General features: G+C 41.2%; 1 protein-coding gene across 1 annotated transcript in view; it reads right to left on the bottom strand.

Moving 5' to 3' along the window:
• map3k3 (mitogen-activated protein kinase kinase kinase 3) overlaps nucleotides 1-27,124 on the bottom strand; it is a 97,223-nt gene that overhangs the window by 5,429 nt on the left and 64,670 nt on the right. The window contains exons 14-16 of the mRNA XM_033035159.1: nucleotides 25,071-25,202; nucleotides 14,583-14,712; nucleotides 5,991-6,168 (exon numbers count right to left, since the gene is read on the bottom strand). Coding sequence (XP_032891050.1) covers nucleotides 5,991-6,168; nucleotides 14,583-14,712; nucleotides 25,071-25,202 — 440 coding nt within the window. The remainder of the gene's footprint in view (nucleotides 1-5,990; nucleotides 6,169-14,582; nucleotides 14,713-25,070; nucleotides 25,203-27,124) is intronic.

Below are 27,124 nucleotides of genomic sequence, written 5' to 3'. Positions count from 1 at the left end.
GGAATAACAAACTCACTTGGCATTGCATTCCCTTCATTGCCACATTTCCTTATTTTCTTTACTGTGCTCCCAGACTGTAGCCTGTGAAATAGGAAAATTCCACCCTATAAATAGCCACTTAGTCCTGACTCGTTGCCAGATCCAAATCTCCTGATGAAAATCTACCAATCCACTAAGGCATTACACAAGGAATAAGATCAAAACAAGCCAACCTAATGTGGAGACCATTCACTTTGTGAAATCACACAGACTACATTGGATCTTGGGGACGCGGGTCTTTTCTGCCGTCCTTCTACATTCTATAAGTGTGGCGTAATGAAGGGCCACACAAGGCAGGCTAAAGCATTTTGTAGACACCAGTCTCCCTCCTTCAATAATAATAACAATAGATAATAATCAAAGATCAAGTCATGTTCACGTCATTCTCTTGCTCAAAAAACCCATAAAAAGTTCAAAAGTCCATGTGAAAGAATGGACCTTGTCAGAATTCATGTTATAATATTCAGCAAACATCTGCTGTGTGTTGAAGTTAGAATGGGGTGGATTACTGTGTCCAGCATCACATGGTCATTTGTAGCAAATTTACAAAAGGAGTGTTATGAAATAGCATCAATTGCCCAATAGATATTCTGGCTATCAAGGTACATTAAATGCCTCCTGCAAGCAATCACACTGAATATGTATAAAGCTACCATTAATCACTGATCTAACTAAAAGCACGACCTTCCCATTAATTAAATAACCTGTAACACGAGACTACAATGATTTAAGTGGAATGCAACTTAACGCCCCATTATTCACTATACTATTGAATCACTTTAATAAAAGCAATCAAAACTAAGCTCAGTATATCTGACTTTAATAATTCAAAATAATTCAGAGAAGGGGGGATATTTGGCTTTTGTATTTGTTTCATGCTATTTACATTCTCAGGGTGCTCCAAATAGATTTAGTCAAATGTGCCACTATTGAAATTGTGGTAACAGTTGTAAAACAAGTAAAAGAAAGTGGCTGATTTGGGCACAACTGAACTAAAAAGGCTGCTTAAAAGGAAATTTCATAAAAAAGACAATTTGTTTGACTGGAAAATATGTTGGCCAGAAGACTAGTAAAACTCTGGGAAAAGTGACATGAAATCCTTTGCAACCATATTCGACAGGCATAGGTTGGCATGGTTTAACATCTCAGCAGTACATCTTTAAAAGAGCACTGGAACATCAGGTTTGCTCAGCTGGTCATTTCTCCAGGGTGGAGCCTGAAGCTACAATAATGTACCAACACATAATTAGCACGACCGTGGAGGAAATGCAGTGAAATGGGACTAATCATGCAATTTGATTCTATGATTCCAGGCAAAATTCCAATCACCAAATCACAACTATTGTGGCACATTTTATTCAAATTGTCCAAATATCCTGAAGCAATATCACAGTAGTTTCAAATAATATTCAATATATATTCTGATTTAAAGTCAATACATTATTGATTCAGGTGTGTTTTTTTAAATCCCAATTAAAGAATTACATGGAACATAAACATAAAAACAGTCTCCCACATCCATCATGCTCATCTCTACTCTGCCTCAGATTGTCATAGGTGGAAACAGGGCCATCGGCCCAACTTATCTATGTCGACCAAGTTGTTATTCTGGGCTAGTGTCATTTGCCCGCATTTGGTCCATATCCCTTTAAATCTTTCCTATCCATACAAATGTCCAAATATCTTTTGAAAGTTGTAATAGTATCCGCTTCTATGGCTTCCTCTGGCAGCTCGTTCCAGATACAGAATACCGTCTGAGTGAGAAATTTGCCCGATTTCCCTTTCAAACCACTCATTTTAAGCCTGTGCCCTCGAGTTTTAGAATCCTTTGGGGGAAAAAAGACTGACTATTCACTTTATCTGCGCCCCTCTGAATTGTGTATACTTTTGATATTTTTGCTAAATTTATAGAGCTTGATGATAGTAATAGTTCAGCTCAAGAACATTAAGGATTTAAGTCTCCCCAGAAATTTGAACACAAAGGCTGGAATTTTACTGGGAAGAACGAGCAAGTGTACGCTCTCCTTCAGCTCTGCCTGGTTTCTCAGGAATAAGTAAAATATTCCATCCCACTAGCATGACGAGGAGCCGGGGTCAACCTGTTCAATATTTATCTCTTAGCTAATCCACATCATTAAAACAGATTACCTGGTTAGCATCAGGGGCTTTGCTGCACATTGGCTGCTGTGTTTCCTACATTACAGAAGTAACTGCAGTCTAAAAATATTTCCCATTGGCTGTGCAATGCTTCAAATCATAAAATGAAACAGAAATAGCTAAAAAGCTGCAGATTAGGTGGAGAGAGAAACAATGTTTCAGGTGTGGGACCCTTCATCAGAACTGGGAAAGAGAAAAACAAGTTAGCTTAGATAGTGGAGAAGATGGGGGAAGTTCTTCAGGCCTGCAAGTTCTACTGAAATTGAAATCGATGTCCTGTTAACTAAAGCAAATGCTTTTCTGCATAATATTTACAATGATCCACTGTACCACACTCATTGCATGCACGATCGATAGGAGTTTTACATTACAAATCCAAACAACCATGCTGTTATTTGATTGCAGTAACACGAGGTTCCTCAGGGTGCTGCTCTAACACTGGGAAGTACAAGGTCATGTTGATTAGGACAGCTTGAGGAGCTAAATATCCAATCTTCTTCCATAAGCCTCTGGACCTCTCAGTCGGTCACCAAAATGGTAATTCATGTGAACCAAGAAACCGTGCAGCGGCTGAACATTCAAGTGCTTCATCCAATCACAATCAGGAAAGCATCCTCCTTGAAATCTGGTCTAACTTAGACGTCTTCCCAACGAGGGTGTTTGTTGATGGCCGTTAATAGTTGACCCTATTTTGTCTCGTTCTCTCGGCCATTGGAGGTTTGGCTTGAATCAAGCAAGGGCTACTCCAGAAAATGGGATTAGTTTGGGTTTATAATTGTCACATGTACTGAAGTAGAGTGAAAAACTTTGTTTTGCATGCGATCCAATCAGATCAGATGATACTATACAAAAATACAATCAAGCTCAACTCAAAGGAAAATATAATAAAGTGCAGATTATAGTTCTCTGCATTGTAGCAAAAACTAGAAACGGTGCTAGATTTACAGGTAAAAAAAAAAAGAGATTTAAAAGAGTAGAAGAGTTGTATTGGATGATAGTAGGTCCTCCTCTGGGACCAACATGCAGAGTTGCCATGCTGTGGCGCCAAATGAGCTGAATCTCCTGCTTGCAATAAGGAGAGCTGATGGAGAAACTCAGCAGGTCAGACAGCATCAGTGGAGGAAAACTGCAGTCTCTTGTGCCTGAATCTTCTGATTACCCGACCAGCAGATATTTAATTGTTGGTATTTACCATTTTACATAAATACACAGACAATAGGTGAAGGAGTACGCCATTCGGCCCTTCGAGCCAGCACCGTCATTCAATGTGATCATGGCTGATCATCCACAATCAGTACCCCGTTCCTGCCTTCTCCCCATATCCCTTGATTCCGCTAGCCCTGTCTAACGCTTTTGAATGCATCCAGTGAATTGGTCTCCACTGCTTTCTAAGGCAGAGAATTCCACAAATTCACAACTCTCAGGGTGAATTTTTTTTTTCTCATCTTAGTTCTAAATGGCCAACCCCTTATTCTTGAACTGTGGCAGCTGGTTCTGGACTCCCCCAACATCGGGAACTTGTTTCCTGCATCAGCGTGCCCCTTAATAATTTTATATGTTTTTAGAAGATCCCCTCTCAACCTTCTAAATTCCAGTGAATACAAGCCCAGTCGCTCAATCCCGGGAATTAACCTCGTGAACCGACGCTGCACTCCCTCAATAGCAAGAATGTCCTTCCTCAAATTAGGGGACCAAAACTGCACACAATACTCCAGGTGAGGACTCACCAGGGCCCTGCACAACTGCAGAAGGACCTCTTTGCTCCTATACTCAACTCCTCTCGTTATGAAGGCAAACATGCCATTAGCTTTCTTCACTGCCTGCTGTACTTGCATGCTTACTTTCAGTGACTGATGTGCAAGGACACCCAGGTCACGTTGTACTTCCCCTTTTCCTAACCTGACACCGTTCAGATAATGATCTGCCTTCCTGTTCTTGCCACCAAAGTGGATAACCTCACATTTATCCACATTATACTGCATCTGCCATGAATTCTGACTCACCCAACCTGCCCAAGTCACCCTGTATCCTCATAGCATCCTCCTCACAGTTCACACTGCCACCCAGCTTTGTGTCATCTGCAAATTTGCTAATGTTACTTTTAATTCCTTCATCCAAATCATTAATGTATATTGTAAATAGCTGCGGTCCCAGCACTGAGCCTTGCGGTACCCCACTAGTCACTGCCTGCCATTCTGAAAGGGACCCGTTAATCCCTACTCTTTGTTTCCTGTCTGCCAACCAATTTTCTATCCATGTTAATACCCTACTCCCAATACCATGTGCTCTAATTTTGCCCACTAATCTCCTGTGTGGGACCTTATCAAATGCTTTTTGAAACTCCAGGTACACTACATCCACTGGCTCTCCCTTGTCCATTTTACATGTCACATCCTTAAAAAAATTCCAGAAGATTAGTCAAGCATGATTTCCCCTTCGTAAATCCATGCTGACTTGGACCGATCCTGTTACTGCTATTCAAATGCGCCACTAATACATCTTTAATAATTGACTCCAGCATCTTCCCCACCACTGATGTCAGACTATAATTCCCTGCTTCCTCTCCCTCCTTCCTTAAATAGTGGGATAACATTAGCTACCCTCCAATCTCCAGAAACTGCTCCAGAATCTATAGAACATTGGAAAATGATCACCAATGCGTCCATGATATCTAGAGCCACCTTCTCGAGTACCCTGGTATGCAGACCATCAGGCCCTGTGGATTTATCAGCCTTCAGTCCCATCAGTCTACCCAACACAATTTCCTGACATGTGAATTTTTCTTCAGTTTCTCCGTCACCCTAGGTCCTCTGTCCCCTAGTACATCTGGGAGATTGATTCTGTCTTCACTAAGGAAGACAGAACCAAAGTACCTGTTCAACTCGTCTGCCATTTCTTTGTTCCCCATAATAAATTCACCTGTTTCTGTCTTCAAGGGACCCACACGTGGAAAATAGTCAGCTCGCCAAAACCGTTCAGCCAGAAGTCTAGTTCCAATAAGCTGCTCACCAGCAAACAGTGTCCCTCAATATACCACAAAGGGTTTATGCTCTGGACTGTGCATGGGCAGGTGGCTTCCACTATCAGTGACCTAGACTCCATTAAGATTTTTTAAGCTTACTTGGATCGATGTGCGACAAGAGACAACAGAGGGCGTGGTGAAGCACCCTCTACACCAGGATAATGGAACGGAAGCATGAGGGGTCATTTAAATCTGGAGGAGGGGAAGGAATACTTGAGCTCATGGTGGGGAGGGGGATGTGTTTTGAGACTAACACAGGTGCAATGTTATTTTTTAAATGTACTCTTCCTTGTGGATGACAACAATGATATTTCTCAGCTATGTTCATCTTGGGGCCGGGGGTTAGTTATGAGGACAAATTCCTCGGTGTACCTCCACACTAAACTAAACTGCATTCTATATTTCAGTCTAAAAGCAACTGATCTGAATATTGTCAACCAAATAATAACTAAAGAATTATGAATGTTGCAATTGTTTCTTTCATATTCACTAGGCTGGGCATGAATTGTGTGTAGCTTGCAAGCCATTAATGAAATGAAACAAGGTGTGCTCATGTCCCCAGTTCAGCCACAACTTTTCATCATAGTCAAGAAAGACATCTTGGTGGTCTTGTTTTTAAAGATTTTAGATGATTGTTAGATGATACAGGGATGACAGGATTACATGAATTCACAGCCTGAAAGCAGTTCAGAGAGTGGCTTGGGCAGAGTGGTGTTGGATTAAATGTTTCTGCTGTGTAAAACTGGAAAGTCTCAAATCCACATCTACTCACCAAACATCTGCTTTCCTTCCATAGCCTTCGCCACTGATAACTTCTGGGCTCATCCAGTATGGCGTCCCAGTGACTGAGCGAATCCCTGTCCCCGACATGCATATTGTCTGTAGTCGTTTGCTTGCTCCAAAGTCACCCAGCTTTACATTCCCGGCAGAGTCTCGCAGAATGTTGGCTCCTGGAAGCAGATTGGAAAGATTTATAACATTCAAAATGTCACAAATGGAGAGAAAACTGAAGAGATAGAGTTATGACTTCGATAGACACTCGGGCCTACACAATGCACTGATGTAGCTGTGCTGTGGTATCAGTTACCCGTCTCACCTTTTCACAGCAAGAGTGAAAGCGAAAGGAACTGCACAGAATCCCAGCGGTCATGGTACTTCAAACATGTATCCAAGCACACTTCAAATGTGATGAAGACATTAGCCTCAGTCACTTTTTCAGGCAGTAAGCTCCAGATCCCGACCATCCACTAGCTGATAAGCTATTTCCTCAATGCTCCTTTAACCCTCCGCCGATTACTTTAAATCTATGTTCCGGACTTTAGCCTCCTCGACTAAGGTGAAGTCCTTCCTTTTAACTCTCCCTCAGCCCACCAATTAATTCTTCCCTCTAATCCAAAGAAAATCTCAGAATTTTCAAAACCCAAACCCAACAGAAACCTAAAACCTTTCTCATAACTATAGTCTTCCACAGCTGGCAATATCTTCATGTTCACTACGCAATCATATCTTTCCTGCAATGTTGTGTTCAGGCCACAATCTAACTGGTATTGTGCACAGTTCTAGCATGACCTGCCTGCATTCCTCTCAGTCTTGATGCACCTGTACAAATGCATTACCTCTCGCTTCTCCGAATCAAACTCAAGTTGTCACTTTTCTTGTAAACTAACCAAATCATCTGTGATGTCCAGTCTAAAGCTTTCCTCTTTTCTGTCAATCACAAGGCTAACTTTTGTATCAGACACAACCTTCTTTATCATACTCCTACAGTGAAGCCAAAATCATTCAAATGTATTACAAAGTCCAAAAGCCTTCCAGTTACATAAACACCCTAAACCATTAACCTTTGCTTCCTGTCACTGAGCTGATTCTCCTTTGAATTTCAGGAGCTTTTACTCTTTTGATTGGGCTGTTAAGGGGCTGTCCCACTTGGGCGACCTAACTGGCGACTTAAAAAGAGATTAGGAGAGTTTGAAAAAATTTCACGTAGAAGACCTCCTTCGACTATGTTGAAGACTAGCTATGACTGACTTCGGGAAAATTGGAGAGTGAAGACGACCTCCTTCGACCTCCCTTTGACTATGATGAAGACTATCTACGACTACCTTTGACTAACCTCGATTACCTACGACTAACATGACGACCTACTACGACTAAACCTACGAGTAAAAAAAAGTATCGATTTTTTTCCATGGCGACCTTTTTTTACTCGCGGGCATTTTTCAACATGTTGAAAAATACGTCGCGACCTAGCTGAGGCCTCGAGTACACGGGGACTACTCTCAAACATGAAGGAGAGTTACAAAGACCTCCTAGGACCTCATGTCGACCATGCTATGAGTACGAGTCGAGGGCAAACTCGCCAGATCTCGTGGATTAGGTTGCCCAAGTGGGACAACCCCTTTACGCAGAACCTAGCCAAAGGTCTTGCCAAAATGCATGTAGATTACATCAAATGTATTGCTTCATTATCCTTTCAAAATAACAATCAATTTAGTCAGGCAGAAAATCCCTCCTGATCACCCGATTAATCTGTATTTTCCTAAATGGCGGTTTACCCTGTTCCTCAGAACTGATTCCAATAATTTGCCAATCACTTAAGTCAAACCTAACTGATCTGTAAACGTGAGTCCACTCCTTTACAGTTTATGAAGGATCTATGGATGCCAGTTATGTTTTGCCCTCATGCATGTTCTTTACGTGAACTTTGAAAAAGCAGTGGGCTTGTATGTTGGTTAAGATGAACAACTGCAGTATGGCTGGGTCATTAGCAGAAACTCTGTGTGATGCATGGCCTTGTATTCTTCAGTCAGCAATACTGTTACACGACCCCTTCTTCCTCTGTACTTCACAGGTCAAATATTCTCTGTGTACGTATCTTTCAATCTCTCATTGTTGACGGTTGATGAATTAGTCAAGGCTTCCATGGCAGGAAATGCACAATATCTTAGAGTTTAGCCTGTTTCCCAAAGCCATTCTGCACAGCTATGCGACACCACTGGACTCCTAATGCCAATTAACCACGGTCTACATAAATAATGTTTTAATATACCTGCCTATCTCCTTCCAAGTTTGTTGCCAAATTGAAAACATTTATCCCTCCATTCAATTCAGTTTGAACCTGGATACTTATTTTGAAGAAGGGTTTCGGCTGAAACATTGCCTATTTCCTTCGCTCCATACATGCTGCTGCACCCGCTGAGTTTCTCCAGCTTTATTGTGTACCTTCGATTTTCCAGCATCTGCAGTTCCTTCTTAAATACTTATTTTGTTGTTTTATCTTAAAATAAAGCCTCCCTCTTACTCTCTACCCCTTCTCAATATCTTCTTTCTGAACACCAAATGGACACAATGTTTTCAGTCAGCCCTACAGAAGCTTAAACACAGGAAAATATTTGTTTGCTTAAGTAGAGATTAAGACTGGCTTCCTGCTCCAGACTTCTAGGCTGATTATCAGAAAGGCAGGGCGAGTAGGGCACACTTCTCTTCCCCCTTCCAGACCTCGAAGCCAACAAAGGGCTCAGATGTCAGTCATGACCTCTGCCATTGCCACGATTTTCCTGCTTCAGTTTCCTGCTACTTTGGCCACGTAGCCACATTACCCAGTCCTTACACTATCTCCATTTCCCCATCTTATTCATGTTGCACATTCTTCACCAACTGACATGTTCTGCACATGCTTTCCTCTCTGACATCTCCAAATGTGGATGTCTAGAGTGCAGTTGATCAATGGTTTTCAAAGGTTCAGCTGACTTGCTCTGTAGCTCACAAAATTTAATAATTTAGCAATCTAAACAATAAATCCAATTAAATATCACTAAAGGCGATGTGTTATATTCATATATTAAGCAAGTCCTTTTGACTGCATTTCTGATCTTCAAATTGTTTTCTTCTGAAGGTGCTGATATTTTGAACAAACATTCTACTGATGTGAGTGAGCTATCCGGTCACGTCACTCAGCAAATCCCTTTGCTTTCTTCCTGCTTTCAGCCACTCTTCCAAATGTAACGGGGCACAGGGGTTGATGTCATTCCCCTCCAACAATTATCCACTGGTTGCTCAAGGCGCCAGGCGGTGGAGGGCTCCACCTGAGACGGCTGCCTGCCCCTTTCCCGGGGTTACGTCCGTGCCCGGGTGAGGTTAGAAAGGGAATACGCCCTGTCCACGGGCACCCTGAGGGAGTTCCGGGACCGCTGGGCTCCACAGGGTGTTGAATGTATCCTCAATAAGGATTGTAACATAGTTGTATTGTAGTTTATTATGGGTATATGTTTGTATTGTATTATGGTGGTGGGTTCTGTCTTGTTTTATTGTAGTGTAAATATTATTTTTTAATAATTGAATATATTTTTTGATTAAAAAACAAAACAAAAAAACAATTATCCACTTCCGCTCCACCCATAACACTGTGCTTCCCAACGTGCCATCACCCCCTTCCAACTCACTCCCGTCACTGCAACGACCCAACTGGTCTTGTGGTCACCAATCTACTGACTGGTCTGCCAGGTAGGACGCTTGAGTCGCTGTTAAGAAAATGGCCAATGTGTTGTGGCTTCTAACACAACTACAAGTTTCAGCCTAGAGCCAATGACCAAAATGGTAATTGGTGCTGAGCTCTTCCACCACACTACTATGCCACAAGCAGCACGAGAAGCTCTAGGCATGCACTTTTAAAATACACTCTAGAGAACTTCATCAATGCATAGTAGACACAAAATGCTGGAGTAACAGTGGAACAGGCAGCATCTCTGGACACAAGGAATTGCTGACGTTTCGGGTCGAGATCCTACTTCAGACTGAGTGTCGGGGAGAGGGAGTTACAGAGATAAGGAAGTGTAAGAGATCAAAAGAGATGCAGATCAAGGAAAATGTAGAATATGCCATTGTTAGTTAGGAGAAGGTGACATCAAAGCAGACAGAGATACAATGTAATTAGAGGGACAGTCGGACTGGTGGAAGAACTGGGAAGGGGGAGGGATAAAGAGAGGGAAAGCAAGGGTCACTTGAAGTTAGAGAAGTCAATATTCATACTGCTGGGGCGTAAGATGCCCAAGCAAAATATGAGGTGCTGTTCCCTAAATTTGCACTGGGCCTCACTCTGACAATGGAGGAAGCCCAGGACAGAAAGGTCCTCACAACTCCAAGTTTGCGAATGACACAAAGCTGGCTGGCAGTGGGAGCTGCGAGGAGTATGCTATCAGGGTGCAAGGTGACTTGGATAGGTTGCGTGAGTGAGCAGATGCATGGCAGATGCAGTATAATAATGTGGATAAATGTGAGGTTATCCACTTTGGTGGCAAGAACAGGAAGGCTGATTATTATCTGAATGGTGTCAGATTAGGAAAAGGGGAGGTGCAACGAGACCTGGGCGTGCTTGTACATCAGTCACTGAAAGTAAGCATGCAGGTACAGCAGGCAGTGAGGAAAGCTAATGGCATGTTAGCCTTCATTATGAGAGGTTTTGAGTTTAGGAACAAGGTGGTCCTACTGTAATTGTATAGGGCCCTGGTGAGACCGCACCTGGAGTACTGTGTGAAATTTTGGTCTCCTAATTTGAGGAAGGACATTATTGCTATTGAGGGAGTGCAGCGTAGGTTCACCAGGTTAATTCCTGGGACGGCGGGACTGACATATGATGAAAGAATGGATCAACTGGGCTTGTATTCACTGGAATTTAGGATAAGGGATCTGATAGAAACATAAAATTCTTAAAGGATTGGACAGGCTAGTTGCTGATCATCTAAAATTAGTGCCCCGTAAGTGCATTTTCCCCATATCACTTGATTCCTTTAGCCCTAAGAACTAAATCTAACTCTTGAAAACATCCAGTGAATTGATCTCCTCTGCCTTCTGTGACAGAGAATTCCACAGATTCACAACTCTCTTGGTGAAAGTCTTTCCTCATCTCAATCCTAAATGTCTGACCCCTTATTCTTAAACTGTGACCCCTGGTTCTGGACTCCCCCAACATCGGGAACATTTTTCCTGCATCAAAGATCGAATGGCCTACTCATGCACCTATTTTTCTATGTTTTGACCTTATTATCTGTGACATGCCCATGACCGCAGCATTATCATGAGGAGAGACTGAATAGGCATGAGCTCTTGCCATCTAATCAAGATTAATATAATTATTAGAAGCTTCGACAGGGTGAAAAGGAAGTACTTTGATCCCTTGGTAGTGAGGTCTATAACTGGAGGGCATAGATTTTTGTTAATTGGTAATAAAATTGGTATGAGGACAGAACATTTCTATTCTACGGTGACTATGAGTGCTGCTTTAAAGCATGATGTAGGTAAAAGCATTTAGAATATTTAAACAATTCCTGCATGAACACTGAAGAGTCAAACTGAAAGACAGATCAAGGAAGTGGGATGAACTTAAATAGCTGTATTTTATCCGGCATGGGCACTATGGGCCAAGTGACCCATTTGCATGCCAAGATTTCACATGACCATAATATGAGTGCTCATCCTTCAATATATAAACCGTTACAGCAATCGGTGACTAGAAGTTCAACAGGAAGTGACGAGCAACATTGCAGTTTAATCCAGCCACAGCCATAGATACTCACAAAGAAAGCTTTCTATACCTTTAAATCCCCAAATTATGATAAGACGATGGAATTGGATTAATTTAACCTGTCCTTGCATTAATTCTGTAAATGCAAGGTGGTTGAAATGACAAGATCTGGGAAATTTCAGATCTCTATTGACCCAAATGGCATTCTTATTGAACACATTCTACCCAGAATACAATCAAACAATTATATATTTTTAATTCTTCCTAGAAACCACGCTTGGTAAACAATCTAGGTCACAGCAACTCACAGAAGAGCACTTACAAACAATTAAGTAATTCCCTTCTGGCTCCAAGCCAGATTACAAACAAAAGAAAATAGAAATCCAAAACATTTTTTGGAAAAATTTAATAGTTTCTTGTTTGCGTATGACTATATACCAAACAATTAAGCTGATCGTTCTCAATTGATTTTTGTAATTTAATTTGGTAATACAATTAGATTTTGTATAATTTCAATGCAATGCCAATTATCTGACCGTGGCCTGAGGCACAAGTTGTTCAATAGTAATGGCTAAAACTAACCTTGCGACCATTGGAAAGTAAGACCAAGCGCTACCAAACCAGACTACTGCTCACGGCTTCAAAACCACATAGGTTAATGTAGACTCGAGAGTTTAGTAGTTATATAATCAAATATTTAATTCTTACGTTGGACACGAATAGATCAAAAACTTCATGTTAAATAGCAAAGAGCAAAATAAAATATGTTATCCGACGTGGCAAAGCACTGAACTTTCATTCATAACCGTTCTCTTGGTGATTAATGCACTGCCTTTTGGATATCATACGGAATAGTAGAATTAGGCCATTCGGCCCATCGTCTACTCTGCCAATCAATCATGACTGATCTATCTCTCCCTCCTCAACCCATTCTCCTGCCTTATCCCTATAATCTCTGACACGTGTACTGATCAAGAATCTATCTATCTATCTCTGCCGTAAACATATCCACTGACTTAGCCTCCAATGCAAGCTCAATGAAGACAATGTGGATGAGGAAGCAGGACTACTTACCACACCAGTTTATAAGAAATGAAATGTTGTTGACAGTGTAATATAACCAGTTTGTTTGTGCTCATTGATAGGTCAAATGATTTACAGTAAAGAGCAATTAGAAAACGAATTCTAAGCAAAACTCACCAAACTATGCAAGGTTTTAAAAAATAACAATATTCACGTAGCAAGTGGCATAATACACTGATATAATGTAGTGTGTGCCTTGCACTAACATTCCATGTCAGAGTGAGAATTTGATTTCAATTTAACAAATGGGAACCAAAATTAAATGCCAGTAGTGGCTCCAGTCCCATTTAAACATGGCAGGTTTTTAAACTCCCCAATAACTGGTTATGCCATTCAGATTCATCAAACAGTGACAGACACAGCAGGGTGAAGCATGGAATGGTTTCTGACATTTGAAGAGGATCTGACCCAACTTCTGATCTTCCCTCCAAATTTTCCCTTTCCCCACCCCTCCTCCTTGGTTATGCTTTTAATCCACCATTGCTATGTCAGTTTGATTTTATAAAATGTTTTTGGTATATTTTTCTGAAACAATGTGTCATGAACCAACAAGGGAACAGTTTATTATAGACCTCATCTCTGCAATGGTTAATTAGTGAACACATAACATGGACCCCCTAAGGAAATGTGGTCATAACATTACAGAATACTAAACTAATAATGGGTTATAGAATGGGTTTGTGTAGCACAGGGGGGGAAAGGCAACTTTAAAATGTTTGCATGAAACTAAGGGCAATGATCAACATTATGAGTGAGTGTATAATGCTGTAAATCCAAAACAAAAACAAAATTTTGGAAAAACTGATCAGGTTAGGCAGTAAACGTCAAAAGGGAAACAGAGTTAATATTTCAGGTTAACGGCACATTGCGACAACTGTGAAGGAAAGAAAACAAGTGTGTTTAGTATGAAGGGAATATTTCTGAAAAGTTGAGGCCAAGTTGATAATGGTGATGGAAATATCTGGTTAAAAGATACATAAGAGCATATGAGAGAGAACCCCTTAGTTTCCTCAGGGGACCTACTCTCATCATTTGGTCCCGACATACTAAAAATACCTTGGGGTTCTTCGTAATCCTGTCTGCTAGTGATATTTCATGTCTCCTCTTTGTCCTCCTAATTTTGTTTTCAGTACATTCTCAAGGAACTTCCCTGTTTTCAATTGTCTGTAGCTGTCATAGCTTTCTTTTTTTCCCCCTTCTTCAAACTCTCAAAAACTCTTGTCATCCAGGGTTCCCTAATCTTACCCAGATAATCTATAATAGAGTCAGCCTCATGATAAAGGGCTGGTCATTTAGAAATAGATAAAGATTCTTGATTAGTAAGGGTGTCAGAGGTTATGGGGAGCAGGCAGGAGAATTGGGTTAGGAGGGATAGATAGATCAGCCATGATTGAATGGCGGAGTAGACTCGATGGGCCAAATGGCCTAATGCAACTCCTATCACTTATGATCTTATGAAGCGAGAACATTTTCCAGCTCAGAGCACTACGAATGTTTAGTCATTACATTCATTAAATACTAACAATGATATACTTCTGGACACTAAGAGAACCATTGGGTGTGAAAGTGGATGAGATACAGGATACGAGATGATTACTGGATCACCTTGCAACCTCTAGGGGCTACTAGGCCACTTCTTTGCTTCTTCAATGTTCTTATAGTTAAAGGAATCAATCCAACATCACATGCTCAGGATAATGAGGTATAGCAATAAATTCCTGCTTCATCAGTACGAGAAAAACCTCTGGGCGCCACACTCACCTTTTATATCCCGATGTACAATCATGTTGCTGTGAAGGTAGGACACTCCCTCCAGAATCTGCCTGGTGTATTTCCGGGTCACATTCTCAGTTAGTGCTCCATACGCTTTCAATTGGTCCTTCACTGAACCCTAGAGAAAACAGTAATCATTTTTTTTTTTTAGATTCAGGAAGATTGTTTCAAACTTATTATGGAATATAGGAACAACAGTTGTACACCTAGATTTTCGGAAAGACTTTGATAAGGTGCCACATGGGAGGCTGCTAAGGATAATGAGAGCCCATGGTATCAAAGGGCAGATACTTGCATGGATATCAGGTTGGCTGGATGGCAGAAGGCAAAGAGTGGCAATAAAGGGGACTTTTTCTGGTTGGCTGCCAGTAACTAGCAGAGTTCCGCAGGGTTCGGTGCTGGGGTCGCTGCTCTTCATGTTGTATTTTAATTATTTGGATTAAGGTATTGAAGGCTTTGTGGTCAAGCTCGCGGATGATAAAAAAAATAAAAATAGGTGGAAGGGCAGGTAGTGTAGAGAAAGCAGGGTCTCTGCAGATAGACTTGGATAGGTTGGAAGATTGGGCAGCGAAGTTGTAGATGGAATATAGTGTAGCAAAGTGTAGACCACTCGCCCTGTCTCTTGAGCGGCGCTGAGCTGCTTTGTGTAAACAGGGCTTTATTTCCTCTGTATTTTCGATCTTTCATTATTCTAGGTAAGGAAATACTGTTATAAAACTATTAATTAGTTGCATTTATTTTGCCTTTCTACAAAGCTGCGATGTTTTTCTTGTTTTTAGTGGTTCATGCCTCCATGAGTGAGCGAGATCGCGAAAGTAAATGACACGCATTTTTTTTTCTTGAGAGTGGGGAGAATGGAAGTAAATGTATGATTTCTATAACTTTCAATAGACTTTAAGGAGTTATTTGTACTGATTTAAATTGTTCCTTTTTTCTTCACTTGCATTTGGCAGCACAGGCTTCCTCATGGCTGCTGCAGCTACAGCAAGACCTGCAAGTTCAGCTTTTCTTCCCGTTTTTTTAACCCTCTCTCCTCTAAAAAAATCTTCAAAGCATCGACTTTCCATGACATAAAATCTTCCAGCTTCATATCTTGGTACTTTGAATCAGCCAAGACAAATAGAAGCTTAAAAAAAGACCAACAAAAAAACAAACAAAAAAAAACGGACCAAAAATATACTAACTGTATCTATAGTGCTGAGATCTATTTACCGTTATAGCTTACGAACATTGACAAATCCCATGATTCCTTGCGTTTTTCGGAATACCGAACTCGCCTATAACTCTCACTTTACTTATTCCACACATCTCAATAGACTTTCACTGACATATTTCTAGCTTAGGGTTAATTCTTGCAGGATAACCAGGTGTTTTGTTGAGAAACTGAATAAAACATGCCCAAAATCAGTTTATGTCAACAGAAAACCACAGAAATTCAAAGTTTTCATTGCGTCACTTTTGACTGGATCCCAAAGGTAAATTACTATGCATTAACATTCTGCACCAGCCATTCCTCAACAATAAATTCATCCGTGCAAAGGCACAGAGATAATACAGAGATAATAGACCTTGTTCAATTAAACAAGTACAATTACTGACATCATAAATATGCAACACACTACAATAAAAGACAAGGATATAACAAAACTCTGACAGTTTAAGCAGAATCAAGCTAGAAGCCAAAGTGGAGTAGCAAGGCGTCAAGTATAGAATTACTATAGCCATTATGGAATCATGTGTGCACTATATACACAAGGAGATTTAACCTGTGTAATATCTTACTAAAACACTCTTCCTGTCTGCTGAATCTACTACAAGTTTGTACACAGTATCCTGTCATGTGACATGCAATTACATGGCAGAACTTGGCAGTCATAGTGGCACCAGCACTGGGACATACAAGCGCTGTAGTACAAAGCAAAAGCTGCAATTAGGGCTGCAATTCACTAACCTTCCAACAAGTAGATAATAAACTTTAGAGAACTTAAAGCAGCATTTTACCTTCAAGATTTATAAGAGACGTGTAAACTAATGATAGATACAAAATGCTGGAGTATCTCAGCGGGACAGGCAGCATATCTGGAGAGAAGAAATGGGTGACATTTCGGGTCAGAGACCCTTCCTTGTTTCGCTGTGAAGAAAACTTTTACAATCTCTCAGCATGTGAAATGAAGGGGGGGGGGGGGGGGGGAGATAGCTACTGAGTGGTCTGCATTAAATACCTCTTGCAATTTGGATGTTTTTAAAGCGTGTCACCACCTCATAATAACCCAATTTCAACATTGCCGAAGAGGGGCATATACAGATAGCAAGGAATAAATTGGAAGGTTTGGCGATTTAAACTTCTGTAGAATATACATCATTAGTTTACATGTGTAGGAAGGAACTGCAAATGCTGGTTTAAACCAAAGATAAACACAAAATGCTGGAGTAACTCATTGGGAAAAGCAGCATCTCTGGAGAGAAGGAATGGGTAACGTTTCAGGTCGAGACCCTTCTTCAGTTGAAAGAATAAAAAGTTATTCCAGCTTTTTGTGTCTTTCAAAGGATAATTAAGTAACTCTTTGGGGTAGCTTGTGTACACTTTCCTACAAGATCAACAAATAAATTACCAGCCTATTTAAAAGTTTGCAGTAGATTAAAAAAAAAGCACGGATGTTATCAGCATTTTACTACCAGACAGCAGATAAACATCAAAGCTAATCCAGCAGCCACTTCTCCAGTTAAAGGACCTTCTACTCAACCAATGCACTACAAAATTAATTTCTCCGAAAGGCAGAGATATTGAAAGTGACTTCAAGTGGCAACCATTTTGATTAATCAGTTGAGTGCTTCCAGTTTCTTGGTATAAATCTGACAAACTATCTGTTGTGGATCAATCACAATGAAACAACAGCCTCTACTTCCTCCGGAGACCGAGGAAATTCGGCATGTCTCCAAAGACTCTTACAAACTTTTACAGAGGCAACATTGAAAGCTTACTGCCAGGTTGCATCACAGCTCATCACAAGACCACAAGAGATTGCAGAGAGTAGTGGATGTAGTCCCGTTCATGACGCAGACCAGACTCTCCACCATTACAGGGCTCTCGCTTAACCTTTTCTCTCTGTTGTCAGCCGGGCAATTGGCAGCTTTTTAGGTTGCCAAATGACAGTTTTTCATTGTTCTAACTGGGACGTGAGAGAATAAAACACTCTTGACTTACGTTGCTAATGTGTGGGATAGAACTAGTGTACGGGTGATCGGTGTGGATTCTGTGGGTTGAAGGGCCTATTTCCACGCTGTATCTTTAAATTAAACTAAAATCACGAAAACCAGAGGGAGTCTAAAGAAGGGTCTCTACCCGAAACATCACCCAATTTCTTCTATCCAGAGATGTTGGCTGCTCCATGGAGTTCCCTCGCACAATTAAAGCATGGAATAGTCTTCACCCTACCATAGTTACCCAACCAGACGCAACTAAATTTAAGGTAGCTCTTATTTCCCAAGAACCAGAGTTTGGTGATGGACCCTCCACCACCTCCAGTTTAAATTCCATTTAGAATATTTTTGGAGGACCAGGAAACCAGAAGCAAGTTACTCCAGGGAGTTAGTCCAGCTCCAGGGAGTGATTCTGCGTTGGTTTTCAGTGGTCGCGGCGAGGCTGCGACCGGACAGCAATGGCGGCCAGATCTTCCACAATGCAAAGGGAGGGAGAAAGTGCACGGCGCCGACCAGTTGCCGTGGCAGTGCGCATCTGCCGGGCGGCCAATGATGTGCTGCCCGTGGTTGTGCGCAGGTGCAAGGCGGCCGGCCATGCCAGCGGATGAGGAGCAGCCGGCGAGCGGAGAATGGAGAGCGGAGACACGGCGGCCCGCACACAGACACGGATGGTGGGCGAAGACGGAAAGTGACAGAGAGAGAGAGAGAGAGATAGAGAGGGGGGCCCCGCTCAGAGTTGAACGGCAGGTGTCCCGGGTGCTTGCCAAGCCGGGCAAAATGACACAACTTTTAGGTTGCCCGGCAGGACGTTAGGTGGCCAATGGCACCCGGGCAACCGTTAATTTCGAGCCCTGATCAATACTTCATACTGCCTCTGGAAAGTAGCCAACACAATCAAACACGTTTCCCACCCTAGTCATTCCTCCTTCTCCCTGCTCCTGCCGGGCAGAAGGTTGAAAGCATGATTTACCAGACTCAAACAGCTTCTTCTGTTATCTGCGTTTTGAATGGTTCTTCCATAAAAGAGGGGATAGTTTCCTTCTCCGCTATCTAATTGTGGATTTTGTCTCTGGAACTGTTGTAGAACTAACTATATTCTGCACTCTATCTTTCCGTTCGCTCTGCCTATTGTACGCGAGTCAGACTTGAATATATTTATGTATAGTATTGTCAGATTTGATTGGATAGCATACAAAATAAAGCATTTCACTGTACCTTGGTACATGTGACAAAAATAAACCTAACCTAACTTAACCAATCATCAGAAATGAGACCAGAATTTTCCCTTTAACCTATTCATTATCTTAAAATAGAGATGGGAAAAAGTTGGAAAGATTTTTGGGTTGGCCATTTGGCACAGTTGCTCGAGTCCTGGGACAAATTCTGTCATAGGAGACGTAATGCCCAACCGCAACAGAACAAGAGATTGAGACGATTTCTCCACTTAAATTCTCATTTCCCTTTTTTCATGAATATCTACAGTCTTATTTTGCAAAGCAGCAATTCAGTATTACTCATTTCCAAAACTTTTTTTCTCCCCATGAAAACAAACACATGCCCACTTGTTTTCCTGAAACCTGTGTGATTAGGAGCTCATAATAAGACGTAGCAATGTGCAACCGATGTCTCTGTTTATCAACATAGCAATTATTGTGAAAGAAAAAATATATTGAGAATTTTTGGCATATTCCAGTTTAATCTGAACTTCTGTCAGGAAGGTTCCACAATGATATTCTGTTTAGCTGTTTGGTTGGCAAGATAGAAAGGGCCATTCATGGACATGTAGCTCGAAGAACAACATTAAATGCCAATTTCACAAATTTACTAAAGGCTAGAAAAGATCAGATCTGAGCCAAGACTTGAAAATGCTTTAATGATAAAGATATCATTATATAACTCGACACATAAGCTCGACACATAGAACTACTTCTATGACAACATTTTCAAAATCTGTGGTTAGGTCACTTCACAAGGACTTGGAGCAGTTAGGCTACCAAATTATGTTTAGAAAGAAATCAGTGCTACAGAATAAGCGAGTTCGTAATTCTGACTGCACATGCCCAGGTCAAAGGTCACTCTGGATAAACATTGCTGGAAGCAGTGGAGCGGTGTACATGTTTCATCCGTTTTTTCCAGCTGTGATTTTTCTAGGTATTAATTCGTTGTATTTATTGTTCCTTTGTTAAAACCTAAGATTATTTTGTCGTTTTTATTGCTTTATGCTTCGGTGAGTGAGCGAGGTCGGGGTCGGACCCGGGTCTCCGGCGCTGCGAGCGCCGTTGAGTTGCTGCTGGGCTGTCCCCGTCCCTTCCCGGGTGTCCCGTCCCAGTCCAGGGCCGGCCGGAGGAGTCGGACCGGGCTTGCAGCCGGTGCAGGGGTGGGGGGGGGGGGGGGTGGGGGTGTGGAGGTGGAGGCGCTGGCTCCGGTTCCCGGGGGGGGGGGGGGGGGGGGGGGGGGGGGGGGGGGGGGGGGAGAAAGAGGCTGTTCCCCAGTGGGTCTCTCTCCTTGTCCAGGCAGAGTTGAGCTGGGGTTGGTACTTCTCCGCGCCGTCTGTGGGCCGCTGCTCCAGGCCGTTGTCCCGTTGGTCCAGGATTGCCCTGGACGTCTCCGACCCACTCGGGAGGATGGGTCACGGACGGACGGGGGGAGGAGACAGTCCAGTGGTGATTCGGCAGCACTTGCGGCGCCGGGGTCGATCCTGGCTGCGGATGAGGCGCGGGTCTGTGTGAGCGCAGCTGCCAATAATGTCTCTCCGCCGGTCCAGTCTCTCACTCGCATCTGCCCCCTCTGTCTCGCTGTTACACCCCGCTCTACCGCTAATTGGCACCCCTGTTCCTCAGATTAAATATATTATTACACATAAATCTGCCAGCGCTTCGTTGCGAGTGACCTTTGACAAATCCCATGATTCCTTGTGTTTTTCAGAATACCAAACTGGCTTCTGTCCTTGAGACTCTTGAAAGGCGCCCATAAATAAATTTATTATTATTGTGCAATGGTGAACAGGCAGACCAAATATCGTACAAAATAATACATTTATTTAAATCTGTAGTTCACTTCCCCTTTAATATTGTGCACTTAATTCATGTCCCTGCGGTTAAGATCTGGTAACATTATCATTTATTGTGTAAGTAATCATGCTAGGCTCCAACACACTGAGTTAATTATAAAATAGGAGGGGTAGGCAACCTGATCACCCAAGCTTGTTCGGTCATTAATTATCATGGTTAATCTTATCCCTCATTTTCCTGCCGTAACCCCATATCGCTCGATTCCCCTGATGTCAAAACATTTGTCAGTTCAGTCAATTAACAAAACTGTGCCTCACAGGACTCCCGGGTAGCGAATTCCAAAGGTTCACCATCTACTGTATGAAGGCATTTCTTGTAAACTCAGTCCGGAAGCAAATTAGTGTCATCTCAATTCATCGTTTTGGAACTGTGCTATCTGGTCCTAGATTCCTCAGCTAGGAGAAATGTCTTCCCCACATACAGTCTGGAAAGCCCCTTAAAATCATTTAACGTTTCAATGTGATCCCTTCTCATTCTTGAGATTCTGGGGAATATAGTCCCAGTCTACTAAATCTCTCCTCGTACTGCAATCCTGCTATTCCTGGAACAAGTCTGGTGGATCTTTGCTACACTCCGTCCAGTAGGATTTGAACGCGGGCCTCTTGACCAAATAGTCCGGTAACTTAACTTCTGTGTCACCATCATACCCTTCCTCATAACAAGCAGATTCTTTTTAAATCTCTGTCATATGAACAAATATGGCAACCAATTTGTGGATAAAATAATCCCACAAATATTAAATAAACTAACAGCAGTATAATTTATTTTTTAAACAATGACGGGGTAACGCTGTGGAAACAAACCTTGTAAGGAGTTCAAGAGAAAGCCCTATTCCACTTTAAAGTGTGCAAACCTACATTTACAGCAGAAAGATACATCCTGCTTTGATATCTCATGAACACCAGTACTTCAGTACTGTACTGCAGATTTATTGATGACATTTGTACTGGGGGTTGAATTGCAGAAGTTGCAGTGCTAACCACACAACTAAACTGGAATTTGTAAAAATAAAAACGCACAATGACGCAGCTAAAAATGCTGCACATGATTAGAACAGATTCAGATGAACAAAGTGCAGTTTAGCATACCACTGCATTGTCGAGTAGGATATCCATTTAAAAAGTGTAACAAACTAATAGTGTAAACGTATTTAAAGGGAAACTAATTCATATACATGGGAGAAAGGGATAGAAGGATATATTAAGATGCAATGAAATAAGGGGGGAAAGCTTGTGAGAATATCTGATGGGCCAAAAAGTTTATTTCTGTGCTATAAATATTTTATAACATAAACTGTGGTTAGGGGCACCAAATGATACCATTTGCTCGACAAACATTCCTGTAGCGTTACCAAGCATTTTCCTCGTATATCTGTGACACGGTCTGATTCACTTTTTCCCTCAGCTGATCTGCAGCTGCATTGCAACGCCTTTGTCATTCCGAGGCTTCTCTGCTGGTCTCATAGAAAGCATTCCCCATAAATAAATTTGAACTAATTTACTACTCGCCTGTCCTTATCTCAATACATGCCAACTGCTGTACATGTGTATATCCATGCAAAAGGCCTTTCAGCCCACCATGCCTGTGCTGACCATCAGTCACTCATTTGCAGCAACCATGCACCAATTACATTCCCATCAACTCCCGAGATTCCACCACTCACCTACACACCAGAGGCAATTTACATCCGGCCAATTATCTTAGCAACTCGCACAGCTTTGAAATGTTGGAGAGAAATCAGAGCACCCAAGGGAAACCCATGTGGTCATAAGGAGAATGTCCGAGCCGACAGCACCAAAATTCAGGGTCGTATCCAGTTGCTGGAACAATGAGGCAGCATCTCAACTAGCTGCGCCATGGTGCTGCCCATACTGAAACAATATATTGATTGTAAAATTCACATTATCATTTTCAAATGGCTCCATGGCTTTGGCTCTCCCATTTCTCCTCAGTCTGTCTGGGCTCTCCGGTCCTCCGTAGATCCCTGATTTTAACCACTATTCATGCACATGGCTTCAGCTACACGTTTCAGCTCCATAAATCTCCCCTTCCTAAATCTTGCTTCCATTGTCCCCTAATACCCCACCTCAGCAACAAACTACTATAGACTTTATGTAGGTTACACTGCGTACTATGGTTACTATTATGGTCTGTTAGTACAACTGATAATTTTATTGTATTATTATCTGTTGTGATATGGTGTGATAAATATGCAGCTTGCAAGAATTTCATTGTTCTGTTCCTGATGATTATGCCAATTAAACACTTCACTATTAATTAATACGATTCATAAAATCTACCACCTAGCTGAAACTTTATGTTTCTTGCATAATACTCCTGTATGTCATTCAGTTTCAAATTTTGTAATCCTCTTGTGAAGTGCCATATAATTTCTTTTGAGACTGAAGATCTGAATTTAGATGTGGATCCAGATTGTAAGTAAACAATTTTTGATTTCATGTCTGAACCAACAGTTAAATGCTTTTCTACTTCCAGCTTGATGATAAAAGTAAATTAGCATTGATTGGCAGCTGAGCTGAGAAAATATTTAGATTTTTCCAAAATATTTAGATTTTTCTATTGCAAAACATCTCTCTTGATCGGCTCTTTGACAAACTGCCTTAAAACAATTGCTACACAAGACACCAAATGTCTCAGTTGAACTTGGAGATGACAGGATTATTTCTCTGTGAACATCTTTTTGTTTTAACCCTCTTGTAGATAACTGAGATTGATTTTATAATGTGTGTATTGTGTAACTCATTTAGTTTGTATTATGTAACTATTTTCCACAGAATTATTTTGCAGCAATGTTCATGTCTCTAGAGATTCTCGTTGCTGCTGTGTTTGATCATGGGCAGAGACTCTGCTGCAAGTTTAGTCAAGAACTTGGAAACTGTTGAGCAAATAGAGTGTTTTCTGTAGCTTCAGTAAATTAAAACCACAAATCCTATCACCAATTAATTGGCAGCGATTCTATTCATTCTAAATGATTTGGCCACCATCTTTCCCAATTCTTCAGTTTAAGAAACCCACATCACATTGCAATGGCGAAGTGCCAAATTTTACAGGTTTCATGTGGAGATTGCTTGAAAGATTAAAATGATTTTATGTTTCATAAATAATTTATGGGTTCAGTTATAGATTCAGTAGGTTTTACTGCTTTATTTTCTATGTGATTTATGCCTTGCAGTGAATTGTAGAAGCCTGCAAAACAAAATAATGCTTTTAAGGTGGAGTTGATGGGAACATGAGAGAGAACAGTGGAGAAGAGGAACTGCAGATGCTAGAATCTTGAGGAACACACAACGTCTTTTTTTCACTAAGTGAATCTTGAGGAAAACACAAGAGATTAGTGTGCATCCCACACAAGAGATTAGTGTGCAAAATTAGATCACATTATATTGGGGGTAGGATATTGACATGGATAGAGAACTGGTTGGCAGACAGGAAGCAAAGAGTAGGAATTAACGTGTCCTTTTCAGAAAGCTGGTCGCCCAGATTTAAGAATAGCTTCTTCCCCACAGCTATCAAACTCCTGAACAAATCAGCTCTTTCTGAAGAATGGTTTTGGCCCGAAACGTTGCCTATTTCCTTCACTTTATAGATGCTGCCTCACCCACTGAATTTCTTTAGAATTTTTGTCTACCTTCGATTTTCCAGCATCTACAGTTCCTTCTTAAACAAAAGCTGTTTTATACGGTTTCCTGGGGGTGCTGCCACATATCTTACACTTAAACTTACCTCATTCAGTTATGCTGTTTAATATAACTGTAGTTGTAGTTTAATATTCTTTTGCACTAGTTCAGATTGCACTACAATCTTGCACCATTATGCTAGTTTGCACTCTTCATTGTATTTATCATTAATGTATATTATTTACTCTAAGAGCTTCAATGACATTCATTGCACCCTGGTGTATATGATGCTAATCTGAATCGGGATTGGATGTTCATTCTCTTTCTTTCCTCATCTTTCTAGAATTTCTTTACAGGAATATTATAAGCCCAATACTTTTCTTTATAGCTATGTTTTAATATCTTTGTTACCGCAATCTCAAATAGCTATTTGTACATGCAGTTTTACCATTTTATTTACCACACCTTGTGGTTTTACACACAATTTGCTTAATGAACACAATTCACAAATGTTACATGCCATGGATTTGAAATTATAAGAGTAGCTCTTTATTCTTTTTACTCACCCCAGGCATATACTCCATGAAAATCGAAAGAGTCCTCTCTGCTTTTTCCCGTAGACAGCCGTAGTATTGCACTATCCGCTCATGCTGCAGGTTCTTCAGTAACTGTATCTCACACTCCAAAGCACTTACTTCCTAGTGAGGGATTCCAAGCAGAAATCATGTCAAGGCTTCGTACGCTTCCTTATGCCAGTTGTGTTCATGATGTAGTCAACATAACTTCACTTCTTTGGGATGTTAAACATCAACAATATCCACATGAACCAGAGAAAAACTTCCAAGAGTGAAGTGAGATGTGATATTTGCTGATATGCCTAAAAATATCCCCAGCTGTGCAGCGCCATGGTGAATATCTCACTAACTGCAGGTTTGCAGGATGTGGTCATTATTGTACCAGTGGTGCTGAAGCAATTTGAGAGGATCAAATTATGAGTAACATAGGGAATGGGTATGGTACATGCAGATGTATTGGCACAAATATAATTTTGAGGGAAGTCCAACAGATTGCTTCATCCTTCACACACTAGCATATTATTTCAGCATTAGACTTTGGAGCAATGCCAAAGTAGAGACAGAGTTGATCGCAACACAGCTTGAATATTATTGAGTTTAAAAAAAAAAAATCAAACTTACATTTGGATATTGGCAAAGCACCAATGTCAGAATTCAATACAAAAATAACCATCCAGTTGGCAGTTGTTAACCTGGGTAGACTACTAGCCCAAAGTAATTGAAGTTGCAATTTCTAGAATTTTCCAAAATACTTTCAGGAGCAATGCAACAATTCCACTAGTGAAGTGGGGAAGAAAAATATAGCCCGGGATCTAGTGTGGTCACAGAAAGTGGTTTTAAAAGAGTGCTTCAAGTGCCATACAAAGTTGAAACAGCAGATGATGGTAGAAATTTGAGGTCTTACTGTGCCTCCAATGCCTGTAATGGTTTGTGCAAGACTTAGGGGGAAAAAATCACTTGGATATTTGCGTAGACTAGGGTCTGAGTCTGAAGAAAGGCCTCGACCCGAAACGTCACCTATTCCTTTTCTCCAGAGATGCTGTCTGACCCACTGAGTTACTTCAGCATTTTGTGTCTATCTTGCGTATAGACCTGTATTCGCCAGGGTTTAAAGGAATGAGAGGGGTTTAATTTCTCTCATTAGCCTTGGATGGAGTACTTTTCCTTTTGTTTTTTTGTGCCTCAGAGGAATATTACTCTATTTTTGCAATTATACATTACTTCAAATGTTTACCATTCCCCGTGCACCCTTAGACCTTTTAAGGCATTTCCCAATCTACCAAAAACAACTCACCCTATACCTTCGGAATATTTGTTTTGATTTAAGATCCTAGTTTCAAATTACCTACTATTTTCAAACACAGTGCAAAACTGTACATGGAATGGGTGACGTTTCGGGTCGACCCATTCCTTCTCCCCAGAAATGCTGCCTGTCCCAGTTATTTTTTTTTCCCTTTCAATTAAACCAGCATATGCAGTTCTTTCCTACACATGCTGCCTGTCCTGCTGAGTTACTCCAGCATTTTGTGCCTACCTTCGATTTAAATTAGCATTTGCAGTTCTTTCCGACGCAAAAGTCTATATTATGGTCATTCCTCCCTAAAGCTCTGATAATGGAGTGGAGTGCACATTTAACAAACCGTTACAATTAGGGTAGTTAGAGAGTTAAGGTGGATAGAGAGAAATTACAATCTGGTAAATGAGCATTTGAGAGCTTAGGTGAGGCTGCCAATCAAATATTGAACCAAGCTCCAACAAGACTCAGTAGATTTTGCAGAGAAGATAAAGCCACCTCGGCTCAAAGTATAAATCCAGCCATTTGACTTGGCAGCTCATTATATTCACCAACACTCTGCATGTAACGCTCAGTGGATTTTCCCCTCACACAGGAAGTGCCAAATATTTTCTCAGTTTTAAAAGGAAACAGCAGGATAAATTAGTTATCCCAAGACACAACAAGGGGGTTGATAAATCATAATCATCTAATTCTGGAGAAATTAAATAGCAATCAAATTAAAATGGAAACTTCAATGTCTTCTGACTGT

The sequence above is a fragment of the Amblyraja radiata genome, chromosome 16 (genome assembly GCF_010909765.2).
Source record: "Amblyraja radiata isolate CabotCenter1 chromosome 16, sAmbRad1.1.pri, whole genome shotgun sequence".
In the NCBI taxonomy this organism is placed as follows: Eukaryota; Metazoa; Chordata; class Chondrichthyes; order Rajiformes; family Rajidae; genus Amblyraja; species Amblyraja radiata.
This window is presented reverse-complemented; position numbering and strand designations above follow the sequence as displayed.